This window comes from Salvelinus namaycush, chromosome 41, assembly GCF_016432855.1.
Source record: "Salvelinus namaycush isolate Seneca chromosome 41, SaNama_1.0, whole genome shotgun sequence".
In the NCBI taxonomy this organism is placed as follows: Eukaryota; Metazoa; Chordata; class Actinopteri; order Salmoniformes; family Salmonidae; genus Salvelinus; species Salvelinus namaycush.
The window spans coordinates 14,146,260-14,164,264 of NC_052347.1; the positions used below are offsets into that span (position 1 = coordinate 14,146,260).

Sequence of the window (18,005 nt, forward strand, 5' to 3'; positions counted from 1 at the left end):
CATGCCAACAAAAACAACCAGTCCAGAACACTGTGTTAGGAAATGAAGTCATGTTCCAGGGAGCAGTTATTTGTTTTGATGAATGTCACAAGTAAAGTAATCAAACAAAAGGAGGCTAAATATCCAGTTGAATAAGTGTCCTAGTCACTGACAGCTGGTTAACATTATTCAGCCAGTGATCCAAACCCAGCATCTACTTTATCTTTAAGTGTGTGCAGTATTGTCCTACTGTAACATGATAATCTAGTGTCCAAGGTCAGTTACCACTCATGACAGTCTAATAAGGATGGGGACTCTCCTAATTTTCCTAATTTTCCATCTTTCACAATGGCAGCCAGAGTCACAACCTGAATGGAATGGAAATGTATGTGTGTTTGTATGTTTTTTATGTATTTACTGTATATGCATAAGTACGGACGTGTGTGTGTGTGTGTGTGTGTGTGTGTGTGTGTGTGTGTGTGTGTGTGTGTGTGTGTGTGTGTGTGTGTGTGTGTGTGTGTGTGTGTGTGTTTTCTTGGTATGTTATCATTTATCCTCCCTTCACAGCCTTGAACTTTGTCTACAGTAGGGAGCCTGCTGCCAGGACACCTAGACAGTTTGACCTGAGCGATGTAGCCTGAGACCTCATTGCTTTTTTGGATGCTGTTCCTGTTATTCTTGGACACTGTTTTTTAAGGCTGCCACACAATCTGCAAAATTGTTTCAGTTGGAGATTTGTGCTGTGAAAAGTGTTCTCTTGACGTGTTCTTGTGCAGTAGCTTTGACATAAACTGGTGTCATTATGACTTTGTAGACCAGAAAGCTTGTGGCAATATGACATGAAGATGAGATATTTCATTCTACATATGGAAAGAAAGTACCCATACACACTTCATCCCAGCTTGAACAAAAAGTAGGCCTACGTCCCGTCAATAAATAATCGGATCTGTGCAGAAACAGAGTGCTCCTTTTTCTTTATTTAAGACTAAAACACTCCCATAGTTAGTTAGTTAAAAACACTAAAGGTCAGTCGTCTGAGTCCATATAATTAAACACAATAAATCAACATGGTCCGGAAATATAAAACAGCTGTGATTTGTGTATTTACAATCATACAATTTCATAAATACATCATATCTCCCATGCTTCTGTCAGGAATTACAGAACATTTGTGTTATTCAACAGGCTGTCATCCTGCTAATGTCATGGCCATTGGTAGTGCCCTTATTATCTAAAAGGTTAAAGAAATGTAATTCTGGAAATATTTAATTTTCAAATTAGTGCTAAAAATCTGATGGAATTATAAAGTATAATAGATCTATGTGAAAGGTGACTATTTTGAAACTACTAAAGCATCTCAATATTGATTAATTCTGGAAAACCAAAGGCAGTAAACACAATTAACACAGTCAACTTGTAACATGTATTTGGTGTATGTATGACACATACTGTATGTAACACAAAAAGGCTGTCAGACAAAAACTTCAGGCATGCGTAAAGAACCCATCAGAGTGTAATGATTCTAAAATAAATATAAGCATTTATTTATGTACATCAAATGTTTAACGGTGTACAAATTCTACACTGGGACATCATGACCAATTTTTTTTTATGAATATTTACAAATACATTATGAACATAATATTTACATATTCATGATCTGCACTGTTGATGTTAGTTAACACTAATTTCTGGATTTATTCCATATGGCTATTGAATTAAACAATATGTTTAGCCCCAACCCCACATTAAAAAAAAAACACAACAGAAACATAAACAAACACTTTCACTGACTCAACAATAATGTCTTTGTTAGGCTTAGGCCATATATAATTACCCAAACTCTCTGTCTGTCTAATACCTATAACATTGTGACATCCTCAAGGTCAAACACATTTAATTGTAAACAGTTAGACACATTAATTTCACTCTGATCTCAGAGAAAGAGTTGTCAAACATTGTGGCCTAAAGCCACCTCAGCACTATCATTAGTATTTGAATAAATCATCTGGTTAAAAGGTTATCAGCATGACATATAATGCACTTGGATGGTTTCTACTCCAGTACCTAGAACTGTCGAAATCAGTTTTTACTTAGTCAAATAAATCTCTCTCTCCAGTAAACAATGCTGTGAAAACCATTAAAAGGCAACTTGTGTTTCTGAACCTGAATGAAGACATAATATGATACAATATTAGAAAAAAGGGTTTTAAAATGGTTCAGCTGTCCCCATAGTAGAACCCTTTTTGGTTCCTGGTAGAACCCTTTTGGATTCCATGTATAACCCTCCGTGGAAAGGGTTCTACATGGAACCCAAAAGGGTTCTATCTGGAACCAAAAAGGGTTCTTCAAATGGTTCTGCTATGGGGACAGCCCTATAACCCTTTTAGGTTCTAAATAGCACCCTTTTTTCTAAAAGTGTAAGTCTGTGTACTACTGTTGCATGACACATGAACAATGAACATGGTTTAAGGCTTTCTGTCATAGAAGAATTACACAATTATGTACTGCTTTCACACAGTTGGGCTGAAAGAACGGGAAGCTTGAGAAGGAGTGGATGACAGAAAGTTAGACAAGGGAGAAAATGAGAAAGCTACATCTCAGACAGACTGTCCTAAATCTACTGTCTTGGCTTGCAATTAAACACCATATTAGGGAAATTGAATGTTCCCACAGCAATAGTGTTACCAAGGCACATAGACATACAGTATACTGTAAGTGTCAGTGTGTTTAACCGTCCATTTGGATAGTGCTCCACTAGTGAGGCAATGTGGACGATTGGTATAAAAAGCTATGATTTGACTTTGTCCCTGTCTGGTGATGATATAGAGGTCAAATTGGCTAGAATTCATGACGACATTCACTATCAAAGGGTTTCATTTCAACAAGTGGCTCAGGTGTTAGTTTAAGTCAGATTTTGATATTAAAACAATTCAGGAACAAATAAATTAGTCTAGACATAGTAAAAGATATGATCCGCTCATTATTTCTCAACATTTTGTCAGTCTCGGACATAAGTCAAATAAATAGCTACGTTATTTACAATACCTAATTTCTGAATTCTACGTAACAAGAAAGAGAGATTTTTCTCAATTCTAAGTGGTGTTAAATAAAGTTGCAGTCACCTCATATATCAAGGGCACTTCTTCACAAACACAAAACACTCAAATATTACAATTACATTACTGTTCTTTCATAATGTGGTTCAACTTCTGAATAGTCTTGCATTTGTAAGACATTTCACAGTTCAGACAAATCGTCTCTGAGAAAAATACTATGGTGTAGAATGGGCCAATAAAACTCAAGCTTGGTGGAGATGAGTTGATGGTCTCTTATGGCTCTGGATTGTGCACAAATGGGCAAGAAAGACACATGAATGAGAAATCGTCCTCCTTTTCCTGCTTTTCTTTCCAGAGATTCCATTTGTCTTTGAGCACACAGTGGTTTGGTCAGCGGTATGACACTTTCTCTGCCTTCTCATGTCTTTGAGTGAGGTAAAAAAAATAAGATTGTCCAGGTAGCTTATATAAAATGTCTCTCTTACTCCTCTGCTTTCTCCTCTTAAAGCGTTTGTGTTGGCAGGGAACGGCAGCACTACGGTCAAGCCTCATCATCAAGACTCACAATCTGTCTCTGAGGGGAAGGAAACAAAGAGAAATACATTAGGTCACTGAACTACAGCTACTGTACAACATACTATAGGCTACATATGCTAATACAAAAACACTAGCATACTCCAAGTGACATTGAGATTGACTGTGTATGACAGATTGGCCTCTTACCGGTGGGTAGGAGTAGCCGTCTGGACTGTGGCTCCTGCATATGTGCACCTGGTCTTCAGTGGTCTTCTGGTAGACTGGGTTTTCAAAGTGAATGGTGTTAGTGTTCTTCAGCCTGTAGTTCCTCCACAGCAGCACGGCACCAAAGGCCACCAGACACACAATGGCTGAGAGACACAGAGACATACAGGTCAGAGGGGATTTGTTGATGCTAAATTGGGGTTTTAACATCATTGGTGTGTAATAATCATGCTAACTGTGTGTCTAAGTCAGTGATGTTAAAGCAACTTACCTATAGGCAGCCCGATGTATAAAGCTGCAGGGGTTGAAGGGGCTGTGGGTATAGCAGCAAATTCATGGCGGATGTCTGAAGGGAAAAACAAGAACAATTTAGATCAATGATACACCATGTTAAAGTGTGATGTTCCAGGAAAGTTTCATCTTTAAAAATATTCATTGCTGATAACTCCTGCATTTAATGAGTGCACACATTTAAGTCATGCTTACCCTGAGTGGTGACTTGAGGCATTGTGGTAGTCTGGGCCTGGGGGATCCTGGGTCTATCTGGCTGGGGGTTGCGTGGCACAGGCTTGGTAGTGCGGGGAGGCGCAGGCGTAACTGTGGTAGCGATGATGGGGGCCTTAGTGGTGGCGCGGGCTGGAGGTGCAGGGGAGGTGTGGGCGGGTGCCGGTGGGGGGTTGGAGGCGGGAACAATGGGCTTGACTGGAGCTGCAGGTGTTGGTGCAGCTGATCAATATACAGATAACACTTAGGTTAGATATTATACAGGAAGCAAGGGATCATATATTTCCCCTGTGTTATGCTACATAGAGAGGCTGAGGGTGCTAGCTAGATATATACCTGGTACACATTTCCTCATGTCTTTGGCCAGCAGCATGTTGTCAGGGCATGCACAGGTGTACTTGGGGGAATGTATGCCCACTTGGGGGGCTGCCAGACACATGAACTCACAGCCTCCGTTGGCCACCTTGCACCAGTCCCTGCCTGGAGTGGGGCAGAGGGGAGGAGGGGATTAAGTCTGGGTACTGGTTTGTCTCAATAGAAAGCACATTGCTATTGCTATGCTACTGCAGCATTGTAACTTAATTGTAATAGTCTGAGGCACCAGACACAAAAATAGCACTTTGAATAAAATGCATCCCTGAGGTGCAACCTTCACGCCAAAACATATTGGTGCCTAACTCCATGGCTACTCTTGCATAAACAAACTACTGATCTAACTAACTATGGGAAGATTAAAAAGCTGAGAGACCTGATACATACCAGTTGGCTGTTTGAGGTTGTGGTACAACACAATGTCCTCTGGGGATACCAGGTGCTCTGCCACAGGCTTGATGTCCCTGCCTGTCACACGGTTGGCACTCAGAATGGCATTGTTGCTGACATCTGTCCAAAACACTCTTTCCTACACACAGAATACACAGTACTCCATTTAAACATTTCTAATCGCTGCATAAACATATGAAATATATATGGTTATTTTCAGACTTATTTTCATAGTGGCTCATTTAAAAGTTAAAGTTGTAATTTTGGCACTCACCTCAAACACAGTGATGCCTAGGGGATGGGCTAGCCTGTGTTCATCTATAATGAGTGTTCTTCGGCCACCACCCTGGACGTCGATACTGGAGAGGGTGTGCAGCTTGGAGTCCACCCAGTACAGCCGCTGGTTCAGCAGGTCTGACCAGGGGATAGGACAAGAGAAACTAGTCAGACCAGAGTGACCATGCAGAAACACACACACAATTATGCATGTGCACCCTCACACACAAAGGTAGGAAGTTATGAAAGTGCTCACCAAGGGTGATTCCATTGGGCCACACAATGTCGTCTGTGACCAGAGCAGCACGGTCTCCTCCATTCAGACCTCCCTTCTCAATCTTGGCTGGAGTTCCCCAGTCAGTCCAGTACATGAAACTAGGAGGGCAGGAGAACACATTTATTGAAGCATGTCATCATTCAACAGATATCCTGTGTAGGCTCAAAGTTTCAGTCATTATGCTCATTCCTGAAGCCAGTGTGGGACCTACTTGCTGTGGGGGTCGACCACAATAGCGCGGGGCTTGGCCAGATCATTCTGGAAGAGAGTCTTGCGGCGGCTCCCGTTGGCGGTTGACACAGAGATGCTGCTGCGGATACTGTCGGTCCAGTAGATGTTGCCGTGGACCCAGTCAAAGGCGATGCCCTCCGGAGCTTCGATGTCGCTGTCAATCACAACTTTGTGCTGTGCTGTGTCTGCAGCCAAGTCCATTGAGGTGCTGGATTGTAGGAGAAGGGTGAACAATAGAGAGAAAATATATTTATTATACCATCATCATCATTCTAATCAACATCATCAAGATATCACTGGGAGCAATAGGCATACAACAGGGCTCTATGGATAAAGATAACATGGAAGCTTTGCTCACCTGTAGATCTTCTTCTGGGAGAGGTCAGACCAGTAAATCTCCTTGGCAACCATGTTCATGTCCAGAGCCACTGCATTCTTCAGGCGGGGGATGACACGCGTGTACTCACTCTTGTCCAGTGTCATCTTCCTCACCTCATGGCGATTGGTGAAGAACAGATAGGCTACAGTGCCTGTGTGATCAGACGAGAGAGTATCGTTCCAATAACTGCAATGCATGACCCATGACATTTTAAAAATAAACTTGATCAAAACATGAGCAAAGTAAACATTCAGTCTTTCTTAGGTCCAATACTTACCGATGGCCTTGCAGGCTTTAGTGGCTGGGTCGACCTGGTAGCCCTCCTCACACTCGCACTTGTAGCTGCCCATATGATTGACACAGATCTGGCTGCAGATGTCTGGGTTGGCACACTCATCGATATCTGTAGGAAGAGGTACAGGACAGATATGACGTCTGTGTAACTGGCAAAGTGTTGGAGAAGGTAAACGGTGGCGTAGAGTCAGACGAAGGGGGTGTGACAGTAACAGCACTGAGTCATCATGGCTCCACAGGGAAGTGGTCCAGTCAGGACAGAGACCTTCTCACCCCACTATCACCAGCTTTACACTGCCATACAGGATTGAACTAAGGCAAAGGTATCAATGGGCACATCACCTGGCACTAGGCCTAAAGGATGTACAGTCTGAAGTCCACATTGAAATGGACATCAGATCCAATATGGCTGCTGATTGAGCCAACTTTTTGGGCTCTGTGGACACACATGCAGCTACAGTGGAAAGGAGTTTTACCTTCACAGCGTTTCTTGTCCGTCAGGTAGTAGCCGGTGGGGCATTGGCACTCATAGCCGAACTTCAGGTCATTGCAGATGTGTGAGCAGCCGCCATTGTTGTACAGGCACTCGTTGGAATCTGCAGGGAGGGTTAGAGGAGACAAAAGTGACAGTTCAACACACCAGTCCACAACTCCTCCTTTCTTTCAGCAACCACAGCTAGATAGCATTCCCATGGATTCCATCCAACTCATTTTACGTGAGAAGCTAACCATAGGCAAAACAATATTCCCCCTAAGTACATGTTCCATCTTCATACTCACCACACTCTCTGAGAGGCTCATCTGACCAGTCCCTGCAGTCACGCTGCTTGTCACACACCTTCTCCATGCTGATGCACTCCCCACTACGGCACTTAAACCTGGTGGGACCCTTGCAATGGCTCACTGTGGAGGAGAGGAGAGTGTGACTATAACACAAAGGTAGTATTACCATTCCAGTAGTAGAAGCAGGGGTAGTAGCTTTATGTGGGGCAAGAGCCTACCATTGACACAGCCTATTTCATCACTCAAGTCTCTGCAGTCGTACTGGCGGTTACATTGGCGGCCGCCGTGGATACAGGTGCCATCACCGCATTGGAACTCATCGGGGCGGCAGGTGAGGCGGCCTATGGAGAGAAGGAGAGATTGAGAGGTCAGTTAAAAATCCATATGCAACTTAAATATTAAAGACAGAAAATATTAAAGCGAATATAGCTAACAGAAGTAATAAAAGGGTAATAAGAGAGAGGGAATGTACTCACTACAGTTGGTCTCGTCCGAGCGATCCAGGCAGTCGAACCCTCCATCACATTTCCAGCTGCTGTGGATACACTCCCCGCTGCCACATTGGAACTCCCGAAGGGAGCAGGACTTGGGGGCACCCTCAGCGGCTCGCGTCCCACAGCTCTGGGGCCACTCGTCGGAGCCATCCGAGCAGTCAGTGTCTCCGTCGCAGGCCCACAGGCGCGGCACACACACAGAGTTGTTGCACTGGAAGGAGGTGGAGCTACAGGTGGTGGGTGGGCAGGAAGCCTCGTCGCTCCCGTCATCACAGTCCAACTCCTCATCACACACAAAGGAGGCCGACACACACTGGCCGTTACTGCAGCGGAATTTGTTATCTGTGCAGTGCTTGGGCGCTGTGGGAGGAACAGAAACTTGTGTGTTAGAGCGGAGCCTCATTTGTCAGGCTTATATCAGTTGGGAAAGAATGGGACTGAAAGGGAAAAGAGAGAGTAGATGAAAGAAGGGGAAATGTTGGGAGGTAAGGTGGGGAGAAGGGTACAATAGAGAGTGGAGAAGACAGGACCACTCACCACAGCTCTCCTCATCAGCTCCATTCTCACAGTCTGCTTTGCCGTCACAGAGCCAGGTACTGGGAACACACTGGTTCAGACGTCCACCACAGCTAAACTCTGTGGTTCTGCATGTTCTGGCCGCTACAGGTGCAAACGAAAAGAGAGAACAACCATCAGTGACTGAAACTGAAAAAGATGTTGAACTAGAAGTGTGGTTCAATCCTCTATTTTATTCCTATTAGCTACGGCGGTATGTGTTACTCACAGCAGGTTCCGGGGAGCTCGTCAGTTCCATCTCCACAATCATCTGTTTCGTCACACACCCATCTCAGCGTAATGCACTTCCCGTTCCCACACAGGAACTGCCTGATCCTGCATACTGTCTCTGCGTCTATAAGGGGAAAACACACGTACCCACACGGTCAGTCCATGACTATTCATTCTGGTGAACAACAAAATCTCAAAATCAAAATGGGCTTTAAGGAGCATTTAACTGACTAACATTTACGACCCCGGATACATTGTATAATGGGACAATAAATCTCTCATGAATGAAACCAATTGCTGTTCTATTTATTTCTGGGAAGCACACAAACTAGACGCTTTCCTGAGAGGACACTGTATATAGCTGCACATTGATCTGGTACTGGTACTCCTGGCAAAGTACACAAATCAGACGCTTTCCCGAGAGGGGTTGCGTGGCAAGCCAAGCCCATGGCAATGCAAAGCCTTAGCAGGATAGGACAACCAGTGGTATTTCTCTGCTTTATCATCTACATACTGTCAGGTCAGTCAAGAACACTACACATTATTTGAACACCTGTATCCTGACATCATAATAAACCACAGGAAAAGGAAAAAGTGTCTGTTTTCTGTAACTCTGTAGATGTTATCTGAGGCAAATACTTGAGCAGACCATAAATCAGAATATATAGAGTTAAATCAAAGGTGCAGGTTGCATCTGGTGGGTCTCATTTCCCAGCTTGCAGTCATATGTGACAGTGAGTGGGGGAGAGGATGGCTGTTCAGTGGGCTATGGCAGGGATGCTGGTAACACATCAACAAAGAGGCAGGGGGATGGGTAGGAGAGGCCCATTATGACCCTCTCCCTCTCAACATACATACTGTACGTATACATGTACAGACACATACACATGCAAATTCCAACCTGCCTATAGAGGAGGAATGTGGAGAATCTACAACTCAAACACACATACACATGCACACACACTCACACACTAACGTTTACACCTGCCATTGGTAGTGGAGAACGTAGATTTTTGTCAGTAATTGGGTGGTGGTGACTGAAGACAAATGAAAAGAGATCGTAGACATACAGTGCTGGCTGATGTTATGTTCTCTTTAACATCTTAATTTTCCTCCATGCAGTTCTGAATGCTCTTCATCCATCAAACAAAGACATTCTAGACCTCCTACAGCTCTCCACCCAACCCCCTATCTAAATCACCCTAGTTAGTGAACTGGAAGAACCAATTAAGACACTGTACTGTACATCAGTGCCCCTGGCCGCAGAGATGACTCACAGCAGTGTCCAGATGCCACTGGGAATTCCTTATCCTGCACTTAGGCCTCAAAACACTGGATGGACACATGTTTCTGATAGGAGCCAGAGGGCTTGACCAGAGGGAGGAGCTTGAATCACACCACTGGTAGCTGATTGGGTCAAGCGGAAGGTTTGCATGATAATAACAGTAGAGACAATAGTGGGCTAGGTCCTCTTTTCACTGACCACTGGGGATGGATTTTCAAAACAGGACAGTTCCTGGGTGAGGTGAATCTTTAGTTTCTGACCAACGGTTTCAGTTGCAGGAACAATAATACCTACTGAATTGCACTACCATGTTATTTCAAGAATGTAAATAAGGGAATTTGGAAAGATTTAACAATTTATGCTCATTTAAGAGAAGGCTCATAGTTTGGCCTACATTTTCTTTACTGAGATATTTTGGTCATAAACTGTGACAGAGCAGTTCTGTTGCTTTTCTTTCCATTCTATTCAACAGATGTCAACAGCAGATCTGGGAAAGTGGATGGAAATTAAATGGGGAAATCTAGTACAGATATGACTCTGTGAACAAACACTATGAACATGAGAAGTCAATGTCCTCAGTCACCATGTCTCCACAGCTAAACAGGTTACTGCCATTCCAGTTCTGGACCCAGCTGTCCCCATATAAGAGTGTACTATGGGCGGCTGTATTGGTGGGACCCTCTTCCATGTGCACTCCCTTTCTTTAAAGGTTTTATCATTAGTGACTTTAATCTTATCTTACCTGGTTGTCTTATCTATAAAGTTCCCTCGTGAGTGAACAAGACAAGCCACAAAATAAGAGCAGAACAACACGTGAATGAATACCCACAAAACTGAGAGAGAACATAAAAGAATACCCAGATGTGATCACATTTCACACTGCCATCCCTTGGAAAACAGTTTGGGTTCTAGTAACTCACACAATGAACACAATATGACCCTCTAGGGCCAGGTGAGTATATTGACTTAATACCTGCAAACTCTAATTAAAAGCTATCAACGTCTCTCTCTCTTTATCATGTCCACCTGTCCTCATTCTCAGAGAGGAATGATGGTCAGATGCAGGCGAATGCCCTGCCTTCAATAACATTTGGTTAGGCTTAAAGTTCAGTTCATCTAAGGCTCAGACTGACTAGGTTTACTGATTAACCTTGGGGAGAAATGTAACGTGGCATACTTGTTTGTCTGTCCTCTGATGTGTGGTGTGTTTAATTGATCTTCCGTTCTCTATCAGGACAAGCTGGAGGAGAGGAAACAGCTCTGCCCACTGTTTGATGAGCTGTTGAAGCTGGCTAATAAAGTAAAAATCTCTTAATATGACACTTAAAAGGCATGGACATGGTTCACAGATAGCATGATAAAGTGATTTGCACAGGCTTACAGTTAATCAGTACCACTTTCTAAATAGGTGATGGAACAGCTCTTTTTTGAGATGGAGCATGTCATTCTGCAACTACTTTTATTTATCGCTCAGCACTCTCCATTTAGGCCCTCAGAAAATGTCAAGGCAAAAACGGTATTCTTTCTGATTATTTGCAAAGAGTTTGAATCAAGTTCCCAGTGTGAGTCTCCCATTCGATGTCACCATTCGATGTCACATTCTCGATATATCTGCACGTTACAGATTGCGCAATATGAGGGATGTCCACTCCTCCTGATAAGACAATGGACAATGTGAGAATGAGCACAGACTGTTTCAGACTGCTGATGCTCTCACAACAACACAACTCTGTTGTGTCAATGGATAGGAGTGTGAGAGCCAGTTCCAACACGTTCCTGGCACTTTTTCCCAAACATTTCCATACTGGTCCCAACACTAACACTGGAAGTTATTGCATACAGGGCAGATGGTGTTGAACCAATACATTGGAATGTTGCCTCAAGAGGAATACTTAAAAGTCATGCTTTGTGGAGGTGGGGAAGAGGGATTCCTTTAATTCTCAGGGTGGCCCACCACAATGACGTCATAGGGCCATCAATACATCATGAAAGAGTCAAAAACATGAGTGAACACCAGAGAGTCTAGATTGCAATGTGACTGGTTATTGCATCAATTGAGAACACATTTAGTCTATTGCAGCCTTGCTATGTAGCCTAATTATACAATAACTCACTTGTAATCTGCTGTACCTGAATTTGGAAGATTTTTGCACTTTAAAGCTAGAATGAGCAGTTGAAACAATAAAGCAACACCCCGCCTCTGTTTTGGTAAAAAGCTGAGGGATGGGCCTGAAGAAATGTAACCTCTCTCAAATTCATAGACACAGCCAGACTATGGATGCAAGGACTGACCATCCATGATATCAACATTATAATTTGAACCATGTTTTGAGACTATGCAGGGCTTGTTTACATTTAGCCTATATTGTTTACTAACATTGGAGGGAAAAAAGCTTATATTTTAGGTTCTGATGGTGTACAACAGCTGGACTAAGCTCATTAGGTATGTATAAGTGGCATAGCGGTCTAAGGCACTGCATCTGGGTGCTAGAGGCATCACTACAGTCCCTGGTTCGATTCCAGGCTGCATCACAGCTGGCCGTGATTAGGAGTCCCATAATTGGCAGAGCATCGTCCGGGTTTGGCCAGGGTAGGCCGTCATTGTAAATAAGAATCTGTTCTTAACTTACTTGTCTAGTTAAATAAAAATATAATCAATGGGTGTATATATAATTAGGTAGATACCCATAAACTTCTAGTCATTGTGCTAATGCTAGTTAGCATTGGCTCGCTAAACTACCTCAAACTTTCTTCATACTGGCCAATGGTATCCACGAGTTCATCTGACTCTGACGTTTTACTTCCCAGTAAATAGCCTCATTGGCAAAATCCCGTAGTATCCCTTTAATTTATAAATCCTAAAATGGATGTAGCAATGAAGCTTTAAAATAACAATAGCCTACTAACAAAATAATTGTCTTACACAAAAAAGTATTGCACAATAGCGCAAAAATGTAAACTGCTGCTCTTCTCAGCATGCACTATAATGCAAACATCATTTAGCCTCGACCCGGCTCCAATTCCACAACAAGCTTTCGGAAAGGTCTTGTTGCACATTCTCAAATCTGATTGGCCACGGAATCTCATGGCCAACAACAAATCAGAGGCAGTGAACGTAGTTCATTCAAACAAATGCCGGTAAAAATAGATCATGTAAATGTATCTAAAGGTAAATGCGAGTGCAATGACAAAATAAATACTCGCCTACGCTTTGTGTTCTGATAATAATAAGAAACCATTTGTGTTGCACACTATCGCAGCTTCTTCAAGATGCAGCACAAATTTGACCTACATTCTACAAATAACTAGCCCCCTCCCCCGTCGTGATGCGTCAGGCGATGTCCAAGAGTGGGCTATTTAAACATTTCAAATCGATTGATAACTGCCATTTACGATAGACATAATATTTAACAAGAAGGTAGGCTATGTTTAAAAATATACTTACTTTGCCACTATGCATTAATGGAACAAATAACAAATAAGCCAAATGAATTGGGGAATTATTCCCGAAGTTTACGATACACTAGAGTAGACCTATGTTACAATAAAGATACTTACTTGTTTGGACAACACAGCAAGCCAGGAATACCAACAGCACGCACAGCAGCCGCCCCATAGTCTGCAGCCAAATTGTTAAAATTATTTACACTTTACTCTGACTGTCAATAAGGTACAATGATACAGCTATAACAATGTATATTATATGATTATTCCTTTACCAAGTTAAAACGATTGTTTTATTTTAAAGTCACTGCTTCCAAGCTATTCAGTTCCTCTGCTCTTATGTTCTGGATTCAGATGCGCTTGGGACGAGAGGTTAGGCAAGGATGCTCCTGACAGTGTAATCATGTTTGGCAACATCAGAGCAATTTCAATGTGGTCCAGGAGTGGGCTGGAACGGGAGGAGCCCAAGAAGCATAGGGCGGGGTTTGGAGTGGTGTGATCTCTGGAATACAGAGCCTCACTATCGAAAGGCGTGTCTTCAGACGCTCTATTTTACTACTGTTTAACCCTTTGTGTGTGCGTGTGTGTATGTGTGTCTTGAGTTCATTCTTAAAGCTCCAGGCACGAACACACACACACACACACACACACACACACACACACACACACACACACACACACACACACACACACACACACACACACACACACACACACACACACACACACACACACACACACACACACACACACACAAACACACACACACACACATTAGAGGGGGGCCTAGACATACCAATATTTGTCTATAAGCTCATTCTGACAGGCGCTTCTAAGTATTCAAAAGCAGGATCTCCCTGGTCAAAACAATAGATAAAGATTGTTTGAAGTTTTGGTCAAAACATATTTGCTTGCTTTTCCGTGGAGTTGGTAAAACTGGTAACTATAAAGGTGATTCTTATTAGTGATAGTTTTACTGAGATATGTAGAACCTATCTTGTGACATTTTGATAAAATTGTACATTTTCATGACTCAATCCAGACACAAACAGAAAATGACATAGGCTGTTGGGGTTCCTCGAGGTTGTCCCTATGAAATACAACAGAACTGAGTGGGGGGAGAGAAGAAAAATAAATAGGATGTTAGTGAACCAAACAATAAGCACAGAACATGTGATCAGGTCTATCCTGATGGCCTTGAGGACTAATTCTCATCTAGTTTGTACTTGCTCTATCTATTTTTAATATTGATCTATCCAATGTCCATCAGTGTGCAATGACGCACCATCTCTTATACAAAACACAAAAATGCCATAGCCAAACGACTGTGCTTTTCCCTCATGGTCAGAGCAGCAACGCGTGACAACACAAATAATAGCAAAACAAGTAGTCAAACTGCTCTAGTTCTCATGGGTCTGCTGACCCAACCAGTATTAGTATGACATCCTGCCATGCCTCTGTCAACCAGTAACTGACTACAGCTCCCTATCTTATTTCGGATCTAATAGAACAAGCTAAAAACTGTAATCTAATAGTGGCTTCACATCAGAGTTGAGGATCTAGCTACACACAGTAGCTGGAAATAAGATGGCAGGAGAAGCCAAGGCTTTGATGATGACAGCAAATTATATAGCTATTACCCTCTCCTTCTGAAGCAATGGTGTTTTATTTAGTAACAGGGAGTGGTAACACAGATGTAATCAAGATTATGTCAGGCAGATTTGGATCATACTACACCACATCAAGATGAAAGATTAACAATTAAATTTCATGTTACAATACCTTACAAAATAATCATTGCTAATTGGTTTTTACTCCAGGATTGAGATGTATTTCCTTCACATGGATTCTGAGAAAGCTAACATAATATTTGAGACCATTAATAGGAGTTGACAGTCACAGTCCTCTGGTGAGAGTGGGTCCTCTCAGTGACCGGCCCTTGAATAGCCCACCATGGGGCATGAAAGCTTCTGAAACTGTGCAAAGGAGAACCACAGAAGTGCCTAATGAGACTGTCACTAATTATGCTGCCCTCACTGTTCCTGCTATTGGAATGCTGATTGAGCAGATATGTCTCATTGCATTCTTCAGATATCATCTATTCAGCTTCCTATAAACACAGTCCTTAAAGAGCAGGAACAAAGCCGTTAATTCAGAGTGGATGTAAGGTGAGCATACTGTATCACCCCATCCTATTTTCACCTGAAACCAGAAAGTGCACCATCCCCACTGCCAACTAACCCATCTCTCCGCCCCCTACAGCATCTCACCATTTGCAATCCCTCCCACTGCAGCCTATGTAAACAATGAGGACAACAGTGGTGTAAAGTACTAAAGAATAAATACTTTAAAGAACTACTTAAATCATTTTTGGGGGTATCTGTACATTACTATTTATGTTTTTGACAACTTTTACTTCACTACATTCCTGAAGAAAAGAATGTACTTTTTACTCCATACATTTTCCCGTACACACAAAATGTATTTGTTACATTTTGAATGCTTAGCAGGACAGGAAAATGGTCAAATTCACACACGTACTGTATCAAGAGAACATCCTATGATCTGGCGGACATCCCAAACAAAAATCCAAGTTAATGAATAGGACTAAATAAAATCAAACTGTAAATGCACTTTAAATAAAGTTTGATTTGATTTAGTCCTATTCTTTACCTTAGATTTTTGGTTAAGATGGAGACGTGAATCCAACATATCAATTATAAATTTTCAGACAAACTGGAAATAAAGACAGACTAAACCAGTGGCACAGATGGAGCTATCCAAGAAAAATATATTTCTCCTTCAAATTTTGATATTTGAGTGTTGATAACATTGCAAATTCTATATAAGCCTAAATAGCATCAATGATGATATATATAATTTTGTATTTAACTAGGCAAGTCAGTTAAGAACAAATTCTTATTTATAATGACGGCCTACACTAGTCAAACCCAGACAACGCTGGGCCAATTGTGTGCCGCCCTATGGGACTCCCAATCACAGCCGGGTTGTGATACAGCCTGGATTCAAACCAGGGTGTCTGTAGTGATGCCTCTAGCACTGAGATGCAGTGCCTTAGACCACTGTGCCACTCAGGAGAATATGAGTGATAAAGTATGGTCACATTTAATTTGCTCTGTTAAACCTACCCTTTGGAATGATTTTGTTAGCAATGCTGAATAAAAACACAACATGTGAAGTGTTGGTCCCATGTTTCATGAGCTGAAATAAAATATCCCAGATATTTTCCATACACACAAAAAGCTTATTTCTCTCAAATTTTGTGCACTAATTTGTTTACATCCCTGTTAGTGATCATTTCTCCTTTACCAAGATAATCCATCCACCTGACAGTTGTAACATATCAAGAAGCTGATTGAACAGCATGATCATTACACAGGTCCATGTTGTGCTGGGGACAATAAAAGCCACTCTAAAATGTGAAGTTTTGTCACACAACACAATGCCACAGTTCTTCCATGGGCTGCATACTCGCCAGATATGTCACCCATTGAGCATGTTTGGGATGCTCTGGATCAACGTGTATGACAGCATGTTCCAGTTCCCACCAATATCCAGCAACTTAGCATAGCCATTGAAGAGGAGTGGGACAACATTACACAGGCCATAATCAACAGCCTGATCAACTCTATGCGAAGGAGATGCATTAGGCAAATGGTGGTCACACCAGATGCTGACTGGTTTTCTGATCCACGTGCATACTTTTTTAAGGTATCTGTGACCAACAGATGCAGATCTGTATTTCAAGTCATGTGAAGTCCATAGATTAGGGCCAAATGTATTTATTTAAATTGACTGATTTACTTATATGAATGGGTTGTGATATGGGTATATGAATTGTCAATGGGTGACAAGTAAAATATTTGAAATTGTTGCATGTTGCATTTTTATTTCTGTTCAGTGTATTTCATTTTTCAGGTGGAAATCCCTCAACAATCATTCCTATGATAGCACATTGGTAGTAGTCAGTGACAAATACATTTTTTGTTTGGGATGAAGCAGGGCTGGGCTTGGTTAAAACCCTGGATGGGAGACCAAAGGGTAACTGTAGACGGAAGGGGTTCTGCCCAGCCTGTTCTTTTTTCTTCTGATAGTGGATATAACTTTGAAGATCTGACATTGTTTTAAAGGTATTCTACATATTTTATACACATTTTATCTATGTTGGAATTTGGTTACCATGATAACATAATCCTGTGGTTGAAATTTCACCCTCAAAACAACAGTTGATGACTTTTTTCAAATCCAATGTATTTTCCATGCAGATTCCACATCACATTGGCAAATTACATTGGAAAAACGTTGATTCAACCAGTTTGTGTCGGCTGGGAATGAGAGTCGTTTCTCCCTCACAAGAGAGGAGACATGAGAGTCAGATCAGGTTCCTCCAATTGCAGTAGAGCCTGTTGGCCCAGTGATCCATCCTGACAGAGCTGGGAAGCACATGCTGCGTAGACATCGGGTGCCTTGCACTAGATGCATTATAAAGTTAAAATGAGGAAAGCACTAGATTCTTGGCATGTAGCCTACTCTGATGTTTCACATGGAGGCCTTCACCTAGCAAAACATCAGTCTGTAGACTACAGGGCAATCCATCACCAACCAACTGGAAGGACTGCCATTATTTATTTGCCAAGACTTAACTGTCAAACTCCAGAAAACATATGGCTCTAATATCTCAATACAAAAG

At 42.1% G+C, this 18,005-nt stretch overlaps 1 protein-coding gene across 2 annotated transcripts; it reads right to left on the reverse strand.

Moving 5' to 3' along the window:
* Nucleotides 1-2,872: 2,872 nt before the first annotated feature.
* Nucleotides 2,873-13,707, reverse strand: LOC120034148 (low-density lipoprotein receptor-like). Of its 2 annotated transcripts, none has more exons than XM_038980594.1 (19): nt 13,570-13,707; nt 13,409-13,469; nt 8,564-8,689; nt 8,317-8,439; nt 7,762-8,139; nt 7,504-7,626; nt 7,283-7,405; nt 6,979-7,098; nt 6,486-6,611; nt 6,188-6,359; nt 5,810-6,037; nt 5,578-5,696; nt 5,320-5,459; nt 5,043-5,184; nt 4,620-4,763; nt 4,266-4,487; nt 4,051-4,125; nt 3,762-3,925; nt 2,873-3,612 (listed from the first exon to the last, which is right to left on the reverse strand). In XM_038980594.1, the coding sequence occupies exons 2-19, from the start codon at nt 13,464-13,466 to the stop codon at nt 3,580-3,582; spliced, it is 2,616 nt and encodes an 871-aa protein (XP_038836522.1). In that variant the 5' UTR covers nt 13,467-13,469; nt 13,570-13,707; the 3' UTR covers nt 2,873-3,579. The 2 variants fall into 2 exon arrangements, with proteins under 2 accessions (XP_038836522.1, XP_038836521.1); XM_038980593.1 differs by having other exon boundaries at nt 4,266-4,505.
* Between the last annotated feature and the right edge of the window lie 4,298 nt (nt 13,708-18,005).